The 20,947-nt window shown below is 31.9% G+C and overlaps 1 protein-coding gene across 1 annotated transcript in view; it reads left to right on the top strand.

Annotated features, from left to right (window-relative positions):
• LOC124359233 (piwi-like protein Siwi) overlaps positions 1-19,473 on the top strand; it is a 78,034-nt gene extending 58,561 nt beyond the window's left edge. Inside the window, exons 14-19 of the mRNA XM_046811806.1 lie at positions 5,381-5,508; positions 7,192-7,360; positions 14,089-14,210; positions 16,161-16,303; positions 18,038-18,185; positions 18,784-19,473. Of these exons, the coding sequence (XP_046667762.1) occupies positions 5,381-5,508; positions 7,192-7,360; positions 14,089-14,210; positions 16,161-16,303; positions 18,038-18,185; positions 18,784-18,900 (827 nt within the window). The 3' untranslated portion in view covers positions 18,901-19,473. The remainder of the gene's footprint in view (positions 1-5,380; positions 5,509-7,191; positions 7,361-14,088; positions 14,211-16,160; positions 16,304-18,037; positions 18,186-18,783) is intronic.
• The last annotated feature ends 1,474 nt before the right edge of the window (positions 19,474-20,947 follow it).

The following is a 20,947-nucleotide window of genomic DNA, read 5'->3' as shown; positions in this document are numbered from 1 at the left end:
ACCTATTAATTGTACTGATCATATAAGGAATAAAAAAGTTCTGGTGGACTTGGTGAAGATGTACATTAAAGTAATAAATGTAAAAGAAGATAACCTTAGTAAAAGTGAACACAAGAGGCAGTGGGTTTTGTAAGACCTGGTGGGCTTGGTGAAGATGTACATTAAAGTAATAAATGTAAAAGAAGATAACCGTAGTAAAAGTGAACACAAGAGGCAGTGGGTTTTGTAAGACCTGGTGGGCTTGGTGAAGATGTACATTAAAGTAATAAATGTAAAAGAAGATAACCGTAGTAAAAGTGAACACAAGAGGCAGTGGGTTTTGTAAGACCTGGTGGGCTTGGTGAAGATGTACATTAACCCTAGAACTGTTAATCGACATAATTATGTCGGTTAATGCCGCTTTTGTGGTGTTAACCGTCAAAATTTTGTCGATCAAACATTCCCTCGTATAATTACTTTTTATAATATACTCCGGTAACGTATCGATATAATTCATGCACCATTGGATTCGGGAAGAAAAATGCTAAGGAACAGATGAGTTTTATTCCTCTTTGTATTATGGTTATGACGTAGCAAGCTTGTTATTTTGAACGTAAAAGAAAACGCGACACCGTTTGTTGTGACCGCCATATTGCTGCTGCCGTTCTGTATCACTTTCGTGCCGAGCTGTGGATATTTGTAAGTTTTAATAGTTTTACGCGTGTTTTAGTGTCGTATTTAATGTGTAGTGTGTTGTTTGATGTCGTAGTAGTGTAAACATATATATTTTAGAATAAATCAATTTCTATTTACTGAAATATGTTTGAGAAATTACCGGCTTTGTGTAGGCTATGGCAAAATGACTTGGCTAAAATTCATTTCACATAGTTTGTTATTGTTTTCACTTACTAAACGTTATTTATAGCACTCTTTTAGCTCTGAAGTAACTATTTATTTTTGGTAAATAGATAGTTTTCACAATAAAATATATATTTCCTGTAATTTCTTTGGTTATATATAATAACTGTTTGGATTATTCTATATCTTTTCAATATCTTTAGTTATATTTATAGTTTTCTAACTACATAATATTTCCTATTACTTATAAACCATAAATTTATAAATTTTGATATAGTACAAGCTTTAGAAACTATTTTATATTTTGCTGAATGAAAATTTTTCGCAAAATTTTTGAATAATGGCAAAATTTTACTTTTTTTACTTTTCAAAAAATAATTTATGGTAATTATTTTCATTACTACTGTATATTCTATTTTATTCTAAGTAATAAAAATATGCAAAATAACATGTATTCATAGATAAATGTATTAGCAAAAACTTGTTTTACCAAAGTCTTACGTGTACACCCGATTTTCAGAATTTATACGCATCGCTGCTTTTTGTTCTATAGCTTTATGATGCTTTCATAAATGTGTATAATGTTTATGTTTTTCTGAAACTAGATAAAATTTGACACAGAATGGCTATCTCACTTATAAATATTTCTCACTATAACTTCATTTGCTAGGTATGGTCCCCCCCAAATTTAAGAAATATTTTTCGTAAATTTTATATTTGATTAAAAAAAGTGTTTATTAGAAAATTTTTGATGGTTAATTTTACAATATAGTGCAATTCTACGTTTAATTCTGAACACAAAAATATATACTCTTATATATATTGCTTTTATTTTATATTTTTAATAATTTTTTTAAAAAAAACCTTGCGCGAAGCTCCAAAACAGCCCGACACTACAGGATGAAATGACCGCCAGTTCTAGGGTTAAAGTAATAAATGTAAAAGAAAATAACCTTAGTAAAAGTGACACTTTGTGGTTTGCGGAAGTAATGATGTGGTAATAAATGAACCGAACCACTTTTTGAGATTTTACATAAAACCCTTAATGGATTAAAGGACACTTATGTGGTTTTAGTAGACCTACCTATTAGATACGTCTTGGCACATTAATCCTGCGTCAACAAGGAAGTGGTAAAAACCAATAAGCGCATTAAGAAGGAACTCTTGTGAACAGTTCAGCAATGTTTCGTTGGTTAAGGCAAGTGTTGCGGTGAGACAGTTACATACATGACACGGACAACACCTTAACTACAAGGGTAAGAGATGGTTATCTAATATGATAGCTGAGACAGTAGCATCTTCACAGATGGGTGTAAAACGTTCTCAGGGACCAAAGGAAAACCAGCCACCTGCTCCTGGAACCGAATCTCCGTTAGAAAACTACAACCTCCTGGAAACAACTATCAATATGTAGCATCATCTGATTTCATGAGCACCAGTACATCTACTTTAAATAATTATATTTTTAGTATCTTGTCAGGAAATGTAAATACAATCAATGGTAAAAGTAAATTACTAAGAACAAGAATAAGATGTAAAGTTGAAAAATAGTTCTGAAAAGTCAAGTATCACAATCAACCATCAAAAATTGCCAATGCCTCTCTAATAAAATTAGTATTTTGGGAAATATTTCAATTGAATTAAATTTAGATTTTTATGCCTTACTGAGCACTGGATGGAATAAAATAAGATATGTACATAGTCAATCAATGACTTAAAACATGTAACTAGTTTTTGTCAAAACTTCCAAGATCCCCGGAGGTACGGTAAATCTTTCTAGGTATGATCCAACATTAATTAAAATAATGGATGACATTAATGGACTCTCTGTAGAGAGCTAGATTGTGAAATTGCATGTGTTGAAATTTTGGAAGTTGAGCTTGTATTAGTAACTGTATTGTAGTTGTAATGGTAATATTGAAATTTTCTTTGTCATCATGGAGAAAGTAATAAGTTACATAAATCATTTGAATAAGCAATGTGTTATAATTATGTGGTGATTTTAACACGAACTTTCTGGACATGAATGATTAAAATGTAGTAAACTTTGTAAATCTCAGTTGTATGTATGAAATAAAACGAATGGTTTTTGGGCCTACTAGAGATCTCAGATGCCTGGATAATATTTTGACTTCTCTTGATAATAATTATACAACTATTGTAGTTAATAAGCATGTCAGTGGTCACCTTGCACAAGTATTTACATATTATATTATTTTGAGGTTAATCTTAAAAGTAATTTTTATCATGACAGGTTCGAAACTATAACTAGAATAACTGAAGCAGGCATTAGAGAATTTAAATATTATTTATTGAAAGAAATTTGGAAGGAAGTGTTTATGGTAGACAATGTTAATGTTGGATTATTATATTACAACGTTAAATATTATTTTGATGTATAGGAAGTGTCATTGGTACAACTGAGCTTCAAAGAATCAGAGATATAGAAAAGTTTACCTCATGATACAAGCTGTTTTATTTTTATAGGTATACAGAGTGTGATATTTTAGATGTAACAAATCAATTGAATTAATCTCCTAAAAATAGCATGGGTCATTTTGGTTTGACGAATTGTTTAGTTAAACAAATAATAACTAATTTTGTAACACCATGGACTGTTTTAATTAATAATGGTTTAAATCTAGCAATATATATATAAATCTAGATATATTCTGATGTTTTAAAAATCACCAAAGTTCATCCAATTTTTTGGAAGTACTTAGTCATACGTAAACAGTTATTACAATTTTTGGCAATGGAATATCTGCTTTGTAGAGGACAAATTGGATTCCGAAAAGGGTTATAAACAGCTCAAGCTGTTATTTCTGTAGTTTATAGTGTTCTGGACTGTTATGAAAAGAAAGATTTCGTTGCTATAACGTTCTGTGACCTTATCAAAGCTTTTGATCAAGTGTCTCATAACATTTTGATTACAAAATTAGAACATTATAGTATTAAAGGGATAGCTTTAGATGTATTTAGCTCTTACTTAAAAAATAGATTTCAATATGTAGCATTAATATATATATATATATATATATATATATCTAAATAAATATATAAATAAACATATATCTCTGTGTAAACCAATAACCTATGGAGTCCCACAAGGCTGTTCTTGGTGCCTTTGCAGTTTTTAATTGCAGAGAATGATCTGAGTGTAAATGTACCTGCGAATATTGATTTATACTGATTTATACGCTGTTGATACCACTATAGTAACTATAAATAAAGATAATAACAAACTCTTAAAAGACTAAAAGTAGAATATTAATCTTGCAGAGAACTGGCTCACTGCCAACAACTTAATTCTAAATAGTGATAAGACAACTACTGTAATATTTAGCCTCAGAGAATATCCTAATAGGACACAAGAAGATAAATTTCCAAAATTTGTAGGTTTGACTTTTGAATCTAAGTCTTATACAATCCTATTTCAGACTTTTTCACTGTCACTTATGGTTCGATTGTTTAGGGCTCTTCTCTTTACACAAATGAAGTATTAATCATAAAAAAAAATTGTAAGAATGTTGGCAGGAGTCAATAAATATCACAATTGCAGAGAACTTTTTAAAAGTTTTAAAATTTTTAATTATTCTCTATATATACAACAATGCCTACTTTACCTCTGAGCTAATTTAGATAAAGTAAACAAGGAAAAATGTTTACATTTATGAAACGAGAAGTTTTAACAATACCTACCTCAAACTAGACTAGCTAAAACCGACAAAAGCCCAAAGATGACGGCTATTAGACTATACAATAAGTTACCGTTAGATGTAAGGATGCCAAGTGATATGGAATTTAAAGCTTAACTAAATTATTTTCTTTGTAAACGATCATTCTATTCAGTGGAAGAATACATCTCAACAGTGTGGACGAAGCAAGGCTTTTAGAAAGTTCATTGTTTTACAAAAGTTGCAACATTTTATTGGCGCGCCAATGTATTTTTGTGGAATATTTCCTGGCAGGATAATATTCTTATTCTTATAATCTAAAACCACTTTTATACATTTTTTTAAATATGTATATGTATGTTTTCATTTGTAGTAAGAATTTTTATGCTATCCTCTATACGATCCTGTTGGGTTTTCCTCTATACATTCGTTTTTGCAACATGTGAAGTTTTATTGTGGTTTTCCTTATGTGATCTCTATTAAGTTTACCAATAGACATAATATAACCATCTGGGTTATTAAATTATTTTTCCTGTTTCGTGATTGGTTTAGATTTTAATGCATAGCAGATTTTTTCAAAATAGACGTTCTTTGTGTTTTGTCCATTAGACATTTGTATTGGAGTTTCCTTGACTATAATGGCTATAACAATAATATGCCTTTCTACAAATTTATTGGTTATTCCTACAACCAAGTACAATATGGATTTTCTGTTTTATTGTGTTGGAATGAAAAGATATTGTGTCATTTTTAGTTAGACATAAAATTTAACATCTCTTTTCATTGTGTAACAAACTTACGTTCATGTATCCTCCTCCATACATAGGATAAGTTTGATAAAAATCTTTCATGTTGGTATTTTTCAGTGCCGACTCAAGTGGTTTTGGCCAAGAACTTAAATAAGAAAAGTGTAATGTCCATAGCCACAAAGGTGGCAATTCAAATGAATTGCAAGATTGGAGGAGCACCTTGGTCAGTAACGATGCCTCTTAATGTAAGTTGTTGATTTGTTTTTATTTTATATTACATACATATGAAATTCGCATATAAAACATTTCATTTTTATTGTTAAGTAGTACACTGCTATCACAAAAACATAAGCTTGCAACTAAGGATATATTAAATCAAGTTCTGAACAAAACAGCAACACATACATTTTGGATATTTACTTTTGTACATTTCCATTTTAACTGAGTTGACCTAATTTGAGGTTGTAAGAACTTCTGTAATTTTCCTAAAGTGTGTTATACAGGGTGGTAGATGTCTAAATACGCTCTTATTACTCTCAAACACTGCAAACAAGAATCATAATGGCATCCGGTATGGACTGTCAGAATGTGTGAGTGCACGTTATTTTTAAGAGCTGTGGCACCAGCAAATAACATATCTCTAGAAATCCGCCATCCAGATGTGCGGACCATTGTCCCTTGGTCATGGGCGAATCATTTCAAATGTGATCACTGTTAGACTGACTAATTGTAACTGCTACAAAGAAGATATCTCATGACAGATTTCAAACATGTATGAGAATAATAAGGTTCAAAATTATGTGACACATTAATAAGGGAACCAATTTGAATTTCAATCTAAACCGTGATGGCCGCTGCTGTTACAGTAGCTTGTAAAAGTTATGCTCCCACCTACAGATACCACTATGATAATTTGCATTGTTACATTTTATAGGGTTTACCTTTGCCTTGCCCTATATAATAACAATAAATCATAATTTCATCTGTGCAATCTTTTTGCTGCTAATGAGTTTGATATCCATAATCTTACTTTTAACGTCAAGACATCTTTAAAATGTATTTTTTAAGTTCAAAGCTAATTTTTATTATAAATATGTTGTGATATGTAAACACAAAAAGTGTAAAACTGGGCATCTTATCTAAATTGTCTGGGCAGGCAATGGATATATTTGATTATGTCTCTGTAGGACACACAAAACAAAGAAGCACTTGCCATCATAAAGGCTTTTTGTGAACTAACAATCTCAAGGAGTCACAATGTATGATTTCGGATATAGTCCTGTTGGGATATAAGGATATAATTGTCAGTCACAGTCTTATCACTGGAATATATTTATCTACATTGTGGGAAGGGTTAATTCATTAGCCTAGACTATAATGACAGGTTACTCATGCAGAAGTATCATGGACTCATGAACTCTGCAAAGTCAAATTTGTGGTGTAGTCTATGATTGGGTAGTAGTTAAATTTATCTCAACAGATGGTGGACTATACTCTTCCTCCTTTGAAGTTTAATACTATATACTGCAGTTCCAAAGTATTGTATTTTAAAGAATTTTTAATCAATTGTCAACTTCCACTGTTAAGTGCTCTCAGTATTACAAACTGCTAGTTTCTTATGTGCGATAAAAACAAGTTATTTTCTTAGCTAATTATGACTATCTTTCCTTAAGTATAACAATTTTTGATCATTTCCAAAATCTTAAGTCTACTTATCCGATTTTAGAGAACTGAATTACCAGTTGGGGCGTTCACTCCTCAGGTATTGCATTGAATAATTTCCAGTGTAACCAAAATGTTACTTCATTGTAAGTATTTATGTACTGCACTCAAACTTTTATCATTGCATTTTCTGCATTGCACCTAAACATTTTTTGCAAAAAAATTTTCTGTTGAAATAGCGATTAAATCTTTTAACAATTATTTAGGGTCTCATGGTTGTGGGGTTCGATGTCTGCCATGACGCAAAATCCAAGGGGAAGTCTTGTGGGGCCATGGTAGCTTCTCTGAACAAGGCTATGACCCGTTACTTCAGCGCTGTCTCTAATCACCCAGTAGGAGAGGAGCTGTCAAATGATTTGGCCTTGAATGTAGTCAGTAAGTATTATTTTGTTACTGATTTAACGTTCTTAACGTTAAAACATTCATATTTTTTACTTTAACTGACATCCGTTTTGTGGGTCACCTAACTTGTATATAACTCTGCTTAAAACCATTGCATATGAGGAGGTTCCAAGCAAAAGCAAACATGTCACCCAAATGGAACTTTGGGAAATTTGGAAAAAACTAGTATTACAACATTATGCAATATTACAATAAATTGATATATTTGTTATGATTGTGGTAAACTTTTTGAGTCAAAATACGTGCACATTTCAAATATATTTCACGTAATGTGCTCGTTATTAGCAATAAAAATATGGACATGTTCTTATTTGTCTGATCACAAGGGACATGTTTGCTTTTGCATAAAACTACATTGGACATGTTTTCTTTTGCTAGGGTTTAAAAATTCAGTAAACAATAAAATGTATAGTAATAATACTAGTTTTATTTATGGTATACAATATTTATTACATATTATGTTGAATTACTATTTTAGAAAGTAGGCCATAATTAAATTTTCAGCTATGCAGTCCCACATCAGGCTCCAAGCAGTCACACTCACACTCTTCTTCGTCACCTTCAATTTCATGACATTCCGGTGTCTCCTCAAGAATTATCTTGTACCAAGACAAGTTAGCATTGTTTTTCCATTCGTCACCGTACATTAACTTCAGCAGCAACGGTTCAACGTCCTTCTTCTTAGATGCTTTTATAGCATGTCCAAGTGGAACAGGCTCTAAAGGGGTTGAAAAACACTTGGTAGATGACCAACCCTTCTTCTGCAGGGAAATGAACTGTTCAGTATCACTTTGAAATCTGAAATGATCAGTTGATTTCACTTTAACAGTGGAAACTTCATGACGGCCAGTTGTTTTTTCCACTACCGCCCCGCCTTTCCCTTCTTTAAGAAAATTTTCTTCTTTTCAGAAATGTGATCAACGTTCCTAAATCTTGAAGATAAACATTTTGTGTTTACCAAGGACCACTCATCTCCCAGTTTCCGCACTTCTCCTACAGATTGGTAGACAGTCTTCTTTGGTGCTCATGGTAGGCTGCTTCCTCAATAAGTTCTCTACTCTGCCAAAAACTCGGTCAGCGGGCATAAAACTATGCCCTCTAACACGAAATGTAATGCTAATCTCTTTTAAGTTATGACTTTCCGTGCCTAGAAAATACATCAAAGTGTGGATCAAGGGGTTATTTTTGTTTTGTCCTGGACACCCATCACAAAACAGTCTTATTGTGTGGACATTTTCAGACAAACTTTTTGCCTCTGAAATCAGAAAATGCAAAATAGCTGAGGATACCTCGATTGCCCCTCGTCCAGCTAGTTCTTCAGTCCAAGTATAAAATACTGGATCTCTTGCATCTGATCCAACAACACAGAGGCAGTAAAAGCTAAGTTGCCTTTTATAAAATGCTTCTTGGATGGGGGTTTTGGGGAGAGGTTGTACCTGTTGTAGGTCGAAGCAGAAAGTTACTTCTTCATCTCTATTCTCCCTCATGAGTTCATAAAAGCACTTAGCTCTTATTTTGTGAATTCTTTTTTCGAACATAAGTTTGGTGATGACTGATTTATCTACATTAGGTTTAGCTTTTTCTGATTTGATTTTAAGATCTAGTTCATAGCAAGTGCAGCATACATCTGTGGCAGGGGATCTAAAACTATATTGAACTCATTAAAAACTCTGCTAAACATGCTTTTTGAAACTGTTAGATCCTTTGACACTGTGCTATTACTGTATATAACGCGCAATTTTGCCTTGTTTAAATCTGATTGCAGGTATATTCTCTTCGACTTCTTTCGATTGTAATGGCTCTCTCTTCCTCTCAGATTGCATAAAAATAACCTCAGAGCCTGTTTTTTGGGCTCACACTTTTGGCTGCACCTATCGCCACCTCTCTTGTCTGTTATAGTTTCTCCATTTTTTATCTTCAGAGCAATATTGTGCAAGCGGGTTGCTTTTAAAAGGGTGATATGCATAAAAAACTTTTTGCACACAGGTATTATCTTTCCAGTTACAGAAATTATATTATACTTCACAGTAAAGTTGTGTTTCTTTGAGCTAATTGAGGTAGGCCTAGGTCTCTTTCGTTTAATGTTATTTAGACTTACCCAGCTGGCAATGATTCCATCTTGTTTGTTCTTTTCTGCTTCCTTATAAAGGACTTGTCTTGTGTTCAAAGCATCTTTAGGTCTCACTAGAGCACATTTCACACCTTTGTTCAAATGTTTACAAGGTTGGAAAACACGACAACCAAGAGGGGCACCATGTCGTTTTAACTTTGCTAATGTCCTTACACTTGCTGTCTTTGGTTTCTTTCTTGAGCCTTGATTAGCATCACCAATTCTGACTAAACCATTGTCATCCATATTTTCCATAACTTGATAAATTAAAACATCATTAATACTATTGCAAATTATTGATAGACTGTGCAATACAAACACTGGAATTATAACCTCAAACCCAAATAGCAGGTAACTGAAAATAAAAATCATAATATTGCAGATCACATGATCAGATGGAGCCTTCCCATTGGCTAGAGGGACATGTTTGTGTCTGCTTGGAACTAAGCGGGGACATGTGTGTTTCTTTGCTCTGAACCTGCATATTTCAGTGTTTATTTTAAATAGGACATGTATTTTTTTGAATGAATAAAAGTGAATGGAGTGATAGCAATGATGTTCATGATTAGCTGCTAACTCAAATTTTTATTTTTATGGACATGTTTGCTTTTGCTTGGAACCTCCTCATATGTTGATGGTATGTATATTTGTAATATTTAAAAAATATAGTACCTTTTCTCAATTTATATATTTCAAATAATGTATTTTTGGAATTAGAATCATATACTTTTTTATTTCTCACAATGATACTAAAATATATCAAAATAATCTAAAAAAAAGGGTTCACTAGTGAATTTTATTCTATAAATACAAAAAGTGGCATGAAAATTTAGGTCTAAATTTTTAATCAGATTGTATGTTATATATTGCTATACTAATTATAAGTACCAATTACCCAAAGTAAATGAACAGTTGTATCATTACAGTCCAATCTTGATAATCCAACATTTGTCAGTCCGACACGCTCAAAAAAGGTTTATCTGCAGTCTGCGCTGGCCACTGTGGTACTGAACAAGTGTACAGATGTGTTTCATGTTGTCATGTGAACCCCCCACTCAACCAATCGAACGTTCCCTTTCCGTTTCCTTTCAGCCGTGTGTGAGCTGTTAGTCCATTCTGTCATCCTTTGCTACGCGCGCATAATCTATTATATTGTACAGTACTGTACTAGTGATTGCATCCAAACGTAAACACTACACTGAAACTTGAAGAGAAGTGGCCCATTCAAAGTATGAACGAGGGGTGTTGGCAGCTGCATTAAGTGCTGTGTACGGAATAGGACGGGCAACTGTCTATGACACTGTAAAACAAAAAAGTAACATTGAGCAGTTTATAACGTCTGTAGTAAGTACGCCTGAGATAGGAAAACTTAAAGGGTGGTAAATTCCCCAAGATTTAAAGAGGCTCTATACATGTGGTTTCAATAACAGAGCTTCTTAGCTCTAACTTCGTCTAGTAAAATAAGACATTTTTCTATTTTTGTTACTTTAAAAATTTGTTTACTTCTTAATTATTATGAAAAAGTGTGTGTGAGTGTGTGTGTATTTATTTATTTATTTAAATTTATGTCTGTTACCCATTATAATATCAAAGGGTCAACAACTGTAAAAATAACATAGGCATTCTCTTATATTTGTTTTGTTTATTATTGTCAGTTTAAAATTATCTGTGATATACCTGAATACATTTTAATTCTGTTTTGTGATTGTGATAAATTCTCATGTGATTCTTTTATTGGCATTTCTGTTTCTGTGTGGAGAAGATAATATTGCCTATGTTGTGTTGTTGTTTATTTCACCTGTACTGAAGCCATTAGTATGGTGGTCGGTCATTAAGTCACCAATGAACAAACAAGAAACATTGCTTATTAGAAAATTGTAATATATGGTTTGCAAAAAGCATTAATTGATGTTACACAAGTGCATTTGCCAGGTTAGGGTTGTTCCAAAAGCTTGCTTCCAAAAAATCAAATATCTGTTTTACAGATTTAATGAAGTTGGTTTTTAGGCTTGATTTAATGTAATGTTAGTAGTTTATTTTAAATGAGAGAAATTTCTTTCTGTAAGGTTCAAGAGTTTTCTTTCTATGTGTTACTACCATATAGATTTAAAATAATCTATCCATTTCATTAAATCCATAAAGATTTAGTTGAATTATTTTTGCATAAAAAATAGATAAGACTAATAATCAATGTCCTCTCTGTTATTAACAGTTTAATTTTTTTTAGCTTCAGTTCGTGAAATCTTTGCTTTTTTACATATTTATGCATTTTTAGTGTATGGTATTTATTTTGTGGTTTATTCTCGCCATTCACTGTATGACTATAAACGGAATACAGGGTGTTATAAAACACAGGCAAAAGTTTTGGGATATAATGACAGTTTTGGGATATAAAATAAAACAGTTTTAACACTATGGTCTACGAGGGTTATCCAGAAAGTAATAAGACGTTTTTTTTAGTATACTTGGGCTACAGTGTATGTCAAAACACACTGGCGTTCAGTATGCATTGAGTTGTGGTCGTGTATGGTCTGTATCTCTTACTTACTGTAATTAATTAAAATGTGTGCTGCCATTAAAAATCCCACCACTTGTGAAGTGTTTTCAGTGATAAAACCATAAATCAATTGAAATCTATCGCCCGCCAACTGCTTGAAGTTTTGGAATGGAATGAATGATAAGTGAAAGCAGAGTAAGGCAGTGGTGTAATGATTTTTAAAATGGCCGCACTAGTGTTCATGTGACGAGTCATATCGGTCTGCTTAGCCAAGTGACTCAAGATTTAATGTTGAAAATCAATGACAAAGTTGGTAAAAATCACTGATTCACAATGACTGAACTCTCGGAACATTGCCCACAAATTTCACGAAGTTTACTTCATGAAATTGTTGAAAATTTCTCCAAACTCAGTCAGTGAGAAAGATTATGGCAAACTTTTTTTGGGATGCTAAAGGTGTGATTATGGTTGATTTTCTTGAACAAGGATTAACAATTAATGCAGAGAAGTACGAGGTCTGACAAGAAAGTAATGAGACTGATTTTCTTCGCAAGATGTGGCCTGCAGGCTTGTATTTTTAACCTTGATCTATAATCTGCTTCTAATCCACATCGATGCAACTGCTCAGTTTTGAGTTGTGCTGTAATAAGTTTAACATATGTTCCTGTCTCATCACGGAAATAGAACCGCATAATATTGTGAAACGGTATGCCATATTTTTTGCGATACATTGGGTGAAAACACAACGAAAACTTGTGGTAAGCTTCAAAAGGCTTTTGGAGAGGAGTTTGTAAAGAGCTCAAGTTTTTCATTGGCATAAGATGTTTAGTAAGGCAGAATGAATTTTGAAGATAAAAACTGCAGTGGACGACCATCAACCTTATGAACTTGATCAGGGTGCGTGAACTCATATGATCAGATTGAAGATGATTGTCTGTGAAAATGATTGCAGAAGAACTGAACATGAATCTATAAACGGTTCGTCTAGTAATAACCGTTCGTCTAGTAATAACTTTGTAAAGGAGTTCTTCTGTGTTCATGCCAACATTGCCCCATCCCATACTGGTCTCTAAGTACAGCAATGTTTAACTTAAATAAAATTTCACTACTACCACAGCCACCTTATTCACCAGATAACGCGCCGTGTGACTTTTTTCTATTTCAAGAGTCAAAACGACGGTGAAGGGACACAATTTTCAAACAACACAAGATGTCCAAAAAGCTGTGCCGAGGGTCTTAGAGGATATACAGAAGATGAGTTCCAGAAATGTTGCCATCAATGGAGAAGCACTGGAAAAAGTGTGTCCTATCAGGAGGGAACTGCTTTAAAGGAGACAACACTAAACTTGACTATAACGATAAGCAACATTTTTTCACATCTGTCATTAATTTTTCACGCCTTGTATGTCTTTGCATATAACAGTCTGCTAACGAATGTTTATTAATAATTTTAACATGGCAGATTTTAAAACAAATTTAGGCAAACTTTCATGAGAGCTGATCAGAATACAAAAGGTAGCCTGTAACAAGACCAAAATTTCAATACCTATTTTGATATGAATATATGTAATTAATGGGATGAATGTGCGTTAAACAATATGCCCATGCGCTACTTTTGACTGAAGGATATAACATTGAGATTAAGATTTAGATATGGTTTAGTATTTTGATTTCTATGAAGGCTATGTAAGGTGAAAATACCAAATATAAATTTCATTGTCAGAAAACAGAGGATCACTTGTTGGACAGAACAAAATCTGAATGAGAATAGGTTTTTTTAAATAGTAGTAAATAGGGTAGTAAAAATTCAAGAACCTCTAAAGGTCTTTTACAGGATCATATGGTCCTTTAAACGTGGCAGCCTGTACAAGGTATATTTGATGACTGCATAACACTGTGTTTTAAGAAGTAAAAACAGATTAAATGGTTAGGTAAATAACGATAGTATTGTGTATAAATTTATCTATTCAACTACAGGTTCCTTCTTCCACTTTCATCATTTAGCCAATGCTTACACATTTCACATCATAGAACATTAATGTTAATTCTACCTTTTCTATTTAGTCAAAATTTATACAGTGTTTTGTTTTCCAGAGGCACTTCATTGTTACAAAAAATATAACAATACCCTTCCATCACACATTATTATCTACAGAGATGGTGTTGGAGATGGACAAATCCCGTATGTGTTCTCGCATGAAGTGCAGCATGTAGCGGTAAGTTTTAAATGAATTGGTAGTTGTTTGTACATGGAGGATCCCTACAGACAAAATTTGCTCATCATATTTTCTAAAATTCCAGGTAAAGGTTTTGTTACCCTGATTTGCTAGGTTAGAGATTCTCTGAAAAATTACTCTTTAGACTGAGTGCAAATACAAGTTGTAACCTTAGTTTTATGTTACTGGCGTTTCAGCTGATTATATATAAGGATGAAAGTTACTAGACATTCAGTGGTAAATCACATTATTTACTAGAGTTCATTTCAAGCTATAATTAACTATATAGTTCAAAAGAAATGTCTGAATCGGTTCAAAACTTTTTCTGTGTCAAAATAAATGTTGTGTCACCACTGTTTTAAACTATGACTAAAAAATAACTGAAAGTAAATAATATCTAGTTTATCAAGTTAAACAAAGTGTTTAATTGATTAGTTCATTCATTGCTCTTGCGTCTAGGTTTAAAAGCATTCTACTCATACAGCAATTTGACATTTTGTCTAATAAAGGATCAAGGCAATCCAGTAAAGCTCTGGTTAATCGAACTTTGGTAACATAAAATCACTTAGCCTCACCAGTGCCCGCAGTCTGCCATTAGAAGTATAACTTGTTTGTATATTTTTGACATGTTTGTTGCTCATTGTTTGTGCAAGTTGAGTGACCTTATGACCACTTGTACCTCTAGGTGGTCTTGCTTGCTTATGTGTTAACAGATATCGTTAAAAAAAGTACTTTTGGAATCATAATGAAAATAGTCAAATAGTTTTTATGTTGTAAATTTTTATAACTACTGGATTTTTTGTGTTATTCACTTAAAAAGTTTTAAACAGGTGCCATTCTGTTAATATTTTATCAAATCACAGAATTATTTTTTGAGTTTCTTTCATTTTTAATAACCCATGTGCAAAGTTTGATGGTATCTATAGCTAAATAGAAATATTTTTTTTCTATTTTATTTATTTATTTTATTTTATTTTTATTGTTTTATCTATTTTTCAATAGATAAAATGCAAAATGACAGCTAGCGGGTTTACGTTAGCCATAACAATCTCAAATCACTATTATCAACCATTTTTTAATAGTACTGTAAAAATTTAATTTCTATTTCTTACAAAAATGTTGTGTTTAAAAATACCTTTTCTTTGTGTAGAAAATATGGCGGCCTTTGTCCTCTATGAGAGCATACACTTTTTTTGTTGTCAATCTCAAATCACTATTATCAACCATTTTTTAATAGTACTGTAAAAATTTAATTTCTATTTCTTACAAAAATGTTGTGTTTAAAAATACCTTTTCTTTGTGTAGAAAATATGGTGGCCTTTGTCCTCTATGAGAGCATACACTTTTGTTGTTGTTTTAGAGCCAAGTAATATCCTCATCTTCATAAAATATTGTATGAGTTTCTATTATTTATATTTCTTTATTATTTTATTTTTTAATTTTCATTATGTTGGAAATGTATTACTTTAAATTATTGTATTGGGAATTGGCCCCTGGGTAGTTAGGGTAGTGTTGAATTTAGGATCTATCTAGAATATGTTTTTCTTTTTCTACCAGAACTGCGAGGTGTGTTTTTTTGTATAGAGGTGTGAAAAAAATCTTCAAAAAAAACCATAGATTGTACGGGGAGGACTAGATTGGAACCGTGTTAGCATTACATCATGTGTGTGTTTGTTTTTTTGTGCTTCTTCAGCTGCTGCTTCCTACTAATAAAGCTAAACGGCCACACTTGTACTCATAATATTTCTTACTAAACTAATTTGTTCTGGCTATTTTTTTATATTTTCCAGACTAAATGATTTTGAAACCTGGCATATATTGATTACTGTTCTTTAATTGTTTTATTTTCTTTACAGTAAATGTGTATTTGAAAGAAATATTTAATAATTTTTGATAGTATACTTTTATTGATAATTGATTTGACTCAATAATTCTTGTTTTTTTTTACAGAGAGCAGTACATGAAATTTATGGAGGGCCTGTTAAGTTGGCAGTGGTCCTTGTCACGAAGAAAATTAATACAAGACTTTTTCACAATGCACAAAATCCAAGGCCTGGAACAATCGTCGATGACGTCATAACATTACCTGAACGGTCTGTTTAATTGCATAATATATTGTATTGTTTTCAAGTGTGTAGTATATTTTAAATTAAATTAACTCCCACTTTTAAAGCAGTTGACTATCATAGTGGGTGTGAATTCAACCACATTATATGGCAACTTCTAAGTTTTATAATGCTTGAAATTGTTAAATGTTTGAATCATTACCAGCTTTGCTCCCAGGTACTAGATTCAGGAGGCAGAAACCATCTATCCAGTAAAAGCACAAAGTCAAATATTCTTTATTTACCAATGTAACATAAATACATGCATTAGCTAAAGTCAAAATAACCATTCAAACATAATATTTTATTTATTAATAACTAACAAGCTACATGACATACTCTTGTACATAATATAAACATTAAAATTTCATTTTAAAACTATCTAGATGTAACTATGTAAAAAAAGTCAGGTAGGGTGTTGAATAATACTATGGCATTATAGTAAGTATGTTTAAAATATTATATGTAGTGTGGAAAGGGATATTTAATTTGTTTGTTTCTAATAATGTATTTAGATTGTGGGATAAGAGACTGAACACAGAGACTATCACAGCTTTTCTGTGATTGTGAAATCTAGTAATTTGGTTTTACCAGCGTTTGTAGTCAAACCATTGGACAGTCATAACAATGTCTTAAAGTGAAATGTGAACAAAAGACTTCTCAACTACTGGTCGGAGTTCCCTTAGATATAATAAAATAAATTTCTTTACTGCACCACGTACTCCAATGCTATAAAATTTATTTTTTAGAAAATCATGGGAAAACTTGCCTTCAAATACGTTCTGTAGATCAAAAAGACACCTGGAGCAGTTGCCTTTATCCAGAGGATTAATACCTTATTCAAAAGTGTGAACATCGCACTGATAGTTGACCCACCTTTGACAAATCCAAACTGTTTTTGAACAAAACATTATTTTGAGTAGTTTAAGACCACAATCTACTAAGAACATCTTTTTCAAGACCATGTGAAAACTTTGATATTAGAGATTGGTTTAAAGTTGTCAAGTTCGACCATTTTCCTTTTTTTGGGAAAGGGTTTTATGATAAGACAGTTTTAAATAATTTGTGAAAACTACTTTAAAGGAAGAATTAATTAAGTGAACACATGGATTGATCTGAAATTCCCTACATGACTTCAGCAGTTTAGATGATATTTTATCATAACCTGTGGATGTCATGCTTAAGGGACCTGATTATATCTTGTATCTCTCTCTTGGAAACGGATAAATAAAAATAACAACAGATGAAATCAAAATACATTGACTTTACATGTTTTTTTTTTGACATGTGTTATTGACAAAAAATTTTCCTTTTGTGTGAAACACTCACTCTAGTTCTAAAAGTGTTTGTTTCTAATTTTTGAAATTGATAGATATGGATACAAGTTAGAACGAATTATAAGGAATAAATAATAAACCAATTTTGTTTAGTATGTCTGATTTACAAAAGAAAATATACAGTTTAGCCTTAAAATAAGTGTAAGGGTTGTCATTTGATTAAATCTATTAACAAGTTATTTTACATTACTTTGAAACTAACAGCAGGACTATTGGTTTTGTCTTTTAGATACGGCTTGTTCATTTTCTCAGTTTTTAACCAGGTCACTAATGTGATTTATTACTATATTTAATTAGTTTTGTTTTTAGATAAGATTTCTTCATTGTTTCGCAGTTTGTTAACCATGATACTAATTTATTACTATAATTGGTTTTGTTTGTGTAGGTACGACTTTTTCATTGTGTCGCAGTTTGTTAACCAGGGCACTGTGAGCCCTACCAGCTATAATGTTATACACGACACAATAGGATTGGATCCTGACAAACTGCAACGATTGACCTACAAAATGACGCATTTGTACTTTAATTGGAGTGTAAGTATTCTACAACACGAGTTCTAACAGAACCTTTATGATCTAAAAAAGTTTATATTTGTAAATTAAATCTTGTTGCAAATTATTGTGGAAACCGATCACTCATTCTTGACGTTTGATTAAGTTATTAAGTTTTACTTAAGTTCCTATTTAATGACAGCAAATAACTTCATGGTTTTATTTGAGAATTCGGTCATTAATTGAAGGATTATTGCACTCTACGTCTGAGAAGTCTATATCATTAATTGAAGTGTTATTTTACCCTACATCAAATAATTATTGCTGTTAAATCATGTATACTAATGTTAAGATATTAGTTTAATATAACACTGGAAAATTCACAGTGGCTAAACCTACTGTACTTTTCATTGATGGGCACTCATATTTTACTGTAACTTGCTTAAATTGACAATTTAAAAAGAATAAAATAAACTAAAATTAGATGAAGAAGGTTTTTTGGAGGGAAATGTTGTATATAAAAAAAAACTGGGCTGATAGAAAATGTTCTATCTATGTTCTAGTACTATCAGAAAATGTGTACTTGGTAGCCTATTATTTTAGTTCACCAAATACATTGACACTGAATTGTCTGTTTCAGGGAACGGTCAGAGTCCCTGCTCCAGTGCAATACGCACATAAGCTGGCGTTCTTGGTGAGCCAGTCCCTCCACCGACCACCAAACTCTAGTCTGCAAGAACTTCTTTACTTCCTATAAAATGTGGTTTGTGAAAACCCGCATTGAAAGTGAACATGTGACTGAAAGTGCCTTAAGAAAACGAATTTATTTTTTCAAGAAACTGTGGAGTAGCAGTAACTTTTATTTTCTGTCCTGTTTTTAGAAGTAGTAGGAGATATATCTTAAGGTATTAATGTTCCTTTTGAATTTCTTTTTTGTTGTAAGGTCTTTTTGCAAGATACAAACTCTTGGCATATACATTCTTTTTAATTGTACTCCAAAACCAATTGTTTGTGAAATTAAAATTGTTTTTGAATGTTACATGTAATATTATATCTGTACTTAGTTAAGTTTGCCCCCTTAAAAAATATAAATTCTTGAGTTTTCTTAGTTCATTCATTTATATTCAGCATTGATTTTAAGTTGGAAGAGAGCAGTTATGTTTTAATGTTTATATAAGGTATTTGTTTAGACTTACGTTTACTGTCAACTTCATTCCATTTAACTTTTGTTTATATATCTACTATGTAAAATATTGTACTACTGTGTATAGTGTAAATATGTTTTTTGTTACATTCTTACAGAATACCAGATTAAAAAAATACTTTTTCAGTTTGTAGACTTTTCTTACAGCTCTAATCAGGGCTTCCATTAATTTGTCTTACTCCTTTCTCAAGTTCTCCATTAAAGTATAAGCCAATGCTTCTGTTTTTAGGAATCTTTTCCCAAAACACTTATTGATGTTACTTATTTGTATCTCAGTTTAAAGTTAGCTGTCATCTGGCCTTGTAGCAAAACAGGTTAGGCCAGATATAGATTTTGAATTTGAAGTGTTATAAATAAAATAAGTGTCTGTAAACATTGTTTAGGTGAAGTGCAGGAAGCTTGTGGGTATTATTTCGGGTGCTCCTGTAATTGTAATAAAATTAAAGGAGTAGATCACATGGTGACCCCAATAGCATGAAGGCACAAGATAAAACTTTATAAGGAATGCTAAAATGTTGTAGTCTTAAGAGTGATTGTCAGAAAGCTTGAGTTCAGGTGGAAAAATAACTCCAAAAAAATCTTTGAAGTCTTTGTATCAGGGAACAGTGGAAGATTTGTAATAAATTATAAGTTTACAGAAAAGTGTGGTTTGAATGTGTACATGGACGAAAACTGTTTTCATAATAGCTTTGTACTGCTAGTGAAACAGAAAGTTTAAAATCACCAGTAAGTAAAGTAAGTCTGTGGTAGTTGTTTCATGTAGGTGATGAAAATTTGGACTCAACAGATTATCTTAAGAACCATATTAAAACACTATGAAAAGTGGGTAAAACAAAAGTTAATCCCCAATTTGTAACCTGAATCTGTTGTAGTTATAGATAATTGCCATATCATTACATCCATGTTAACCCAGCACACATAACACCTTAAAAGCTCCTAAGGTAAGTTTCTTTTAGAAAGTGAAATATATCTTAAGGATTGAACCATAACTGCAAAAATTAATAGATTTTATTGGAATATTTGGTTTTGAGACTTCTTCCTGGACATGTTTAATTTAATTAATTTGGACATCTGGGAAGGAAACATTACAAAACATTACGATCATCGCAGTATACAGTTTTAAAGGAACTGGTTATGAAAAAGTTATATTCTCTAAATATTGATGAAAAAAATAAGTGAGGAGAAAACTTGTCATCATAAAAAAGTATGAATCAAATATGCAAGTATGAGGTATAAATTATAATCACAGACAACTAAAACAAACTAAAAATAACAATTTTTGAAAGTGATTCTAGCTAGGACCTTGAGGATTAATAATTATTTACAGTGTGCGCTGTCGTTGCCCTACTAACCAAATAAAAACATTGACTCTCCAATGATCCGTCACAGACGGCAATGTTTAATTCTCGCTCGACAATCAACTTATGGTTAGACCAACTTCCTGTACAAATAAAATTCTGAAACTTGGCAGATCTATTTTCCTGTTTATGCCAATGCTAATGGATGTATCAAGTTTCAATGTCTTATTACTTTTCTTCAATAAAATATATTTTAAAATTGTGATACAAAAAAGTTTGTGAGGATTTTTTTTATTATTTGG

Source organism: Homalodisca vitripennis, chromosome 4 (genome assembly GCF_021130785.1).
Source record: "Homalodisca vitripennis isolate AUS2020 chromosome 4, UT_GWSS_2.1, whole genome shotgun sequence".
Classification (NCBI taxonomy): domain Eukaryota; kingdom Metazoa; phylum Arthropoda; class Insecta; order Hemiptera; family Cicadellidae; genus Homalodisca; species Homalodisca vitripennis.
The sequence above is the reverse complement of the archived record's forward strand: the minus strand, read 5'-3'. Positions and strand labels throughout refer to the sequence as shown.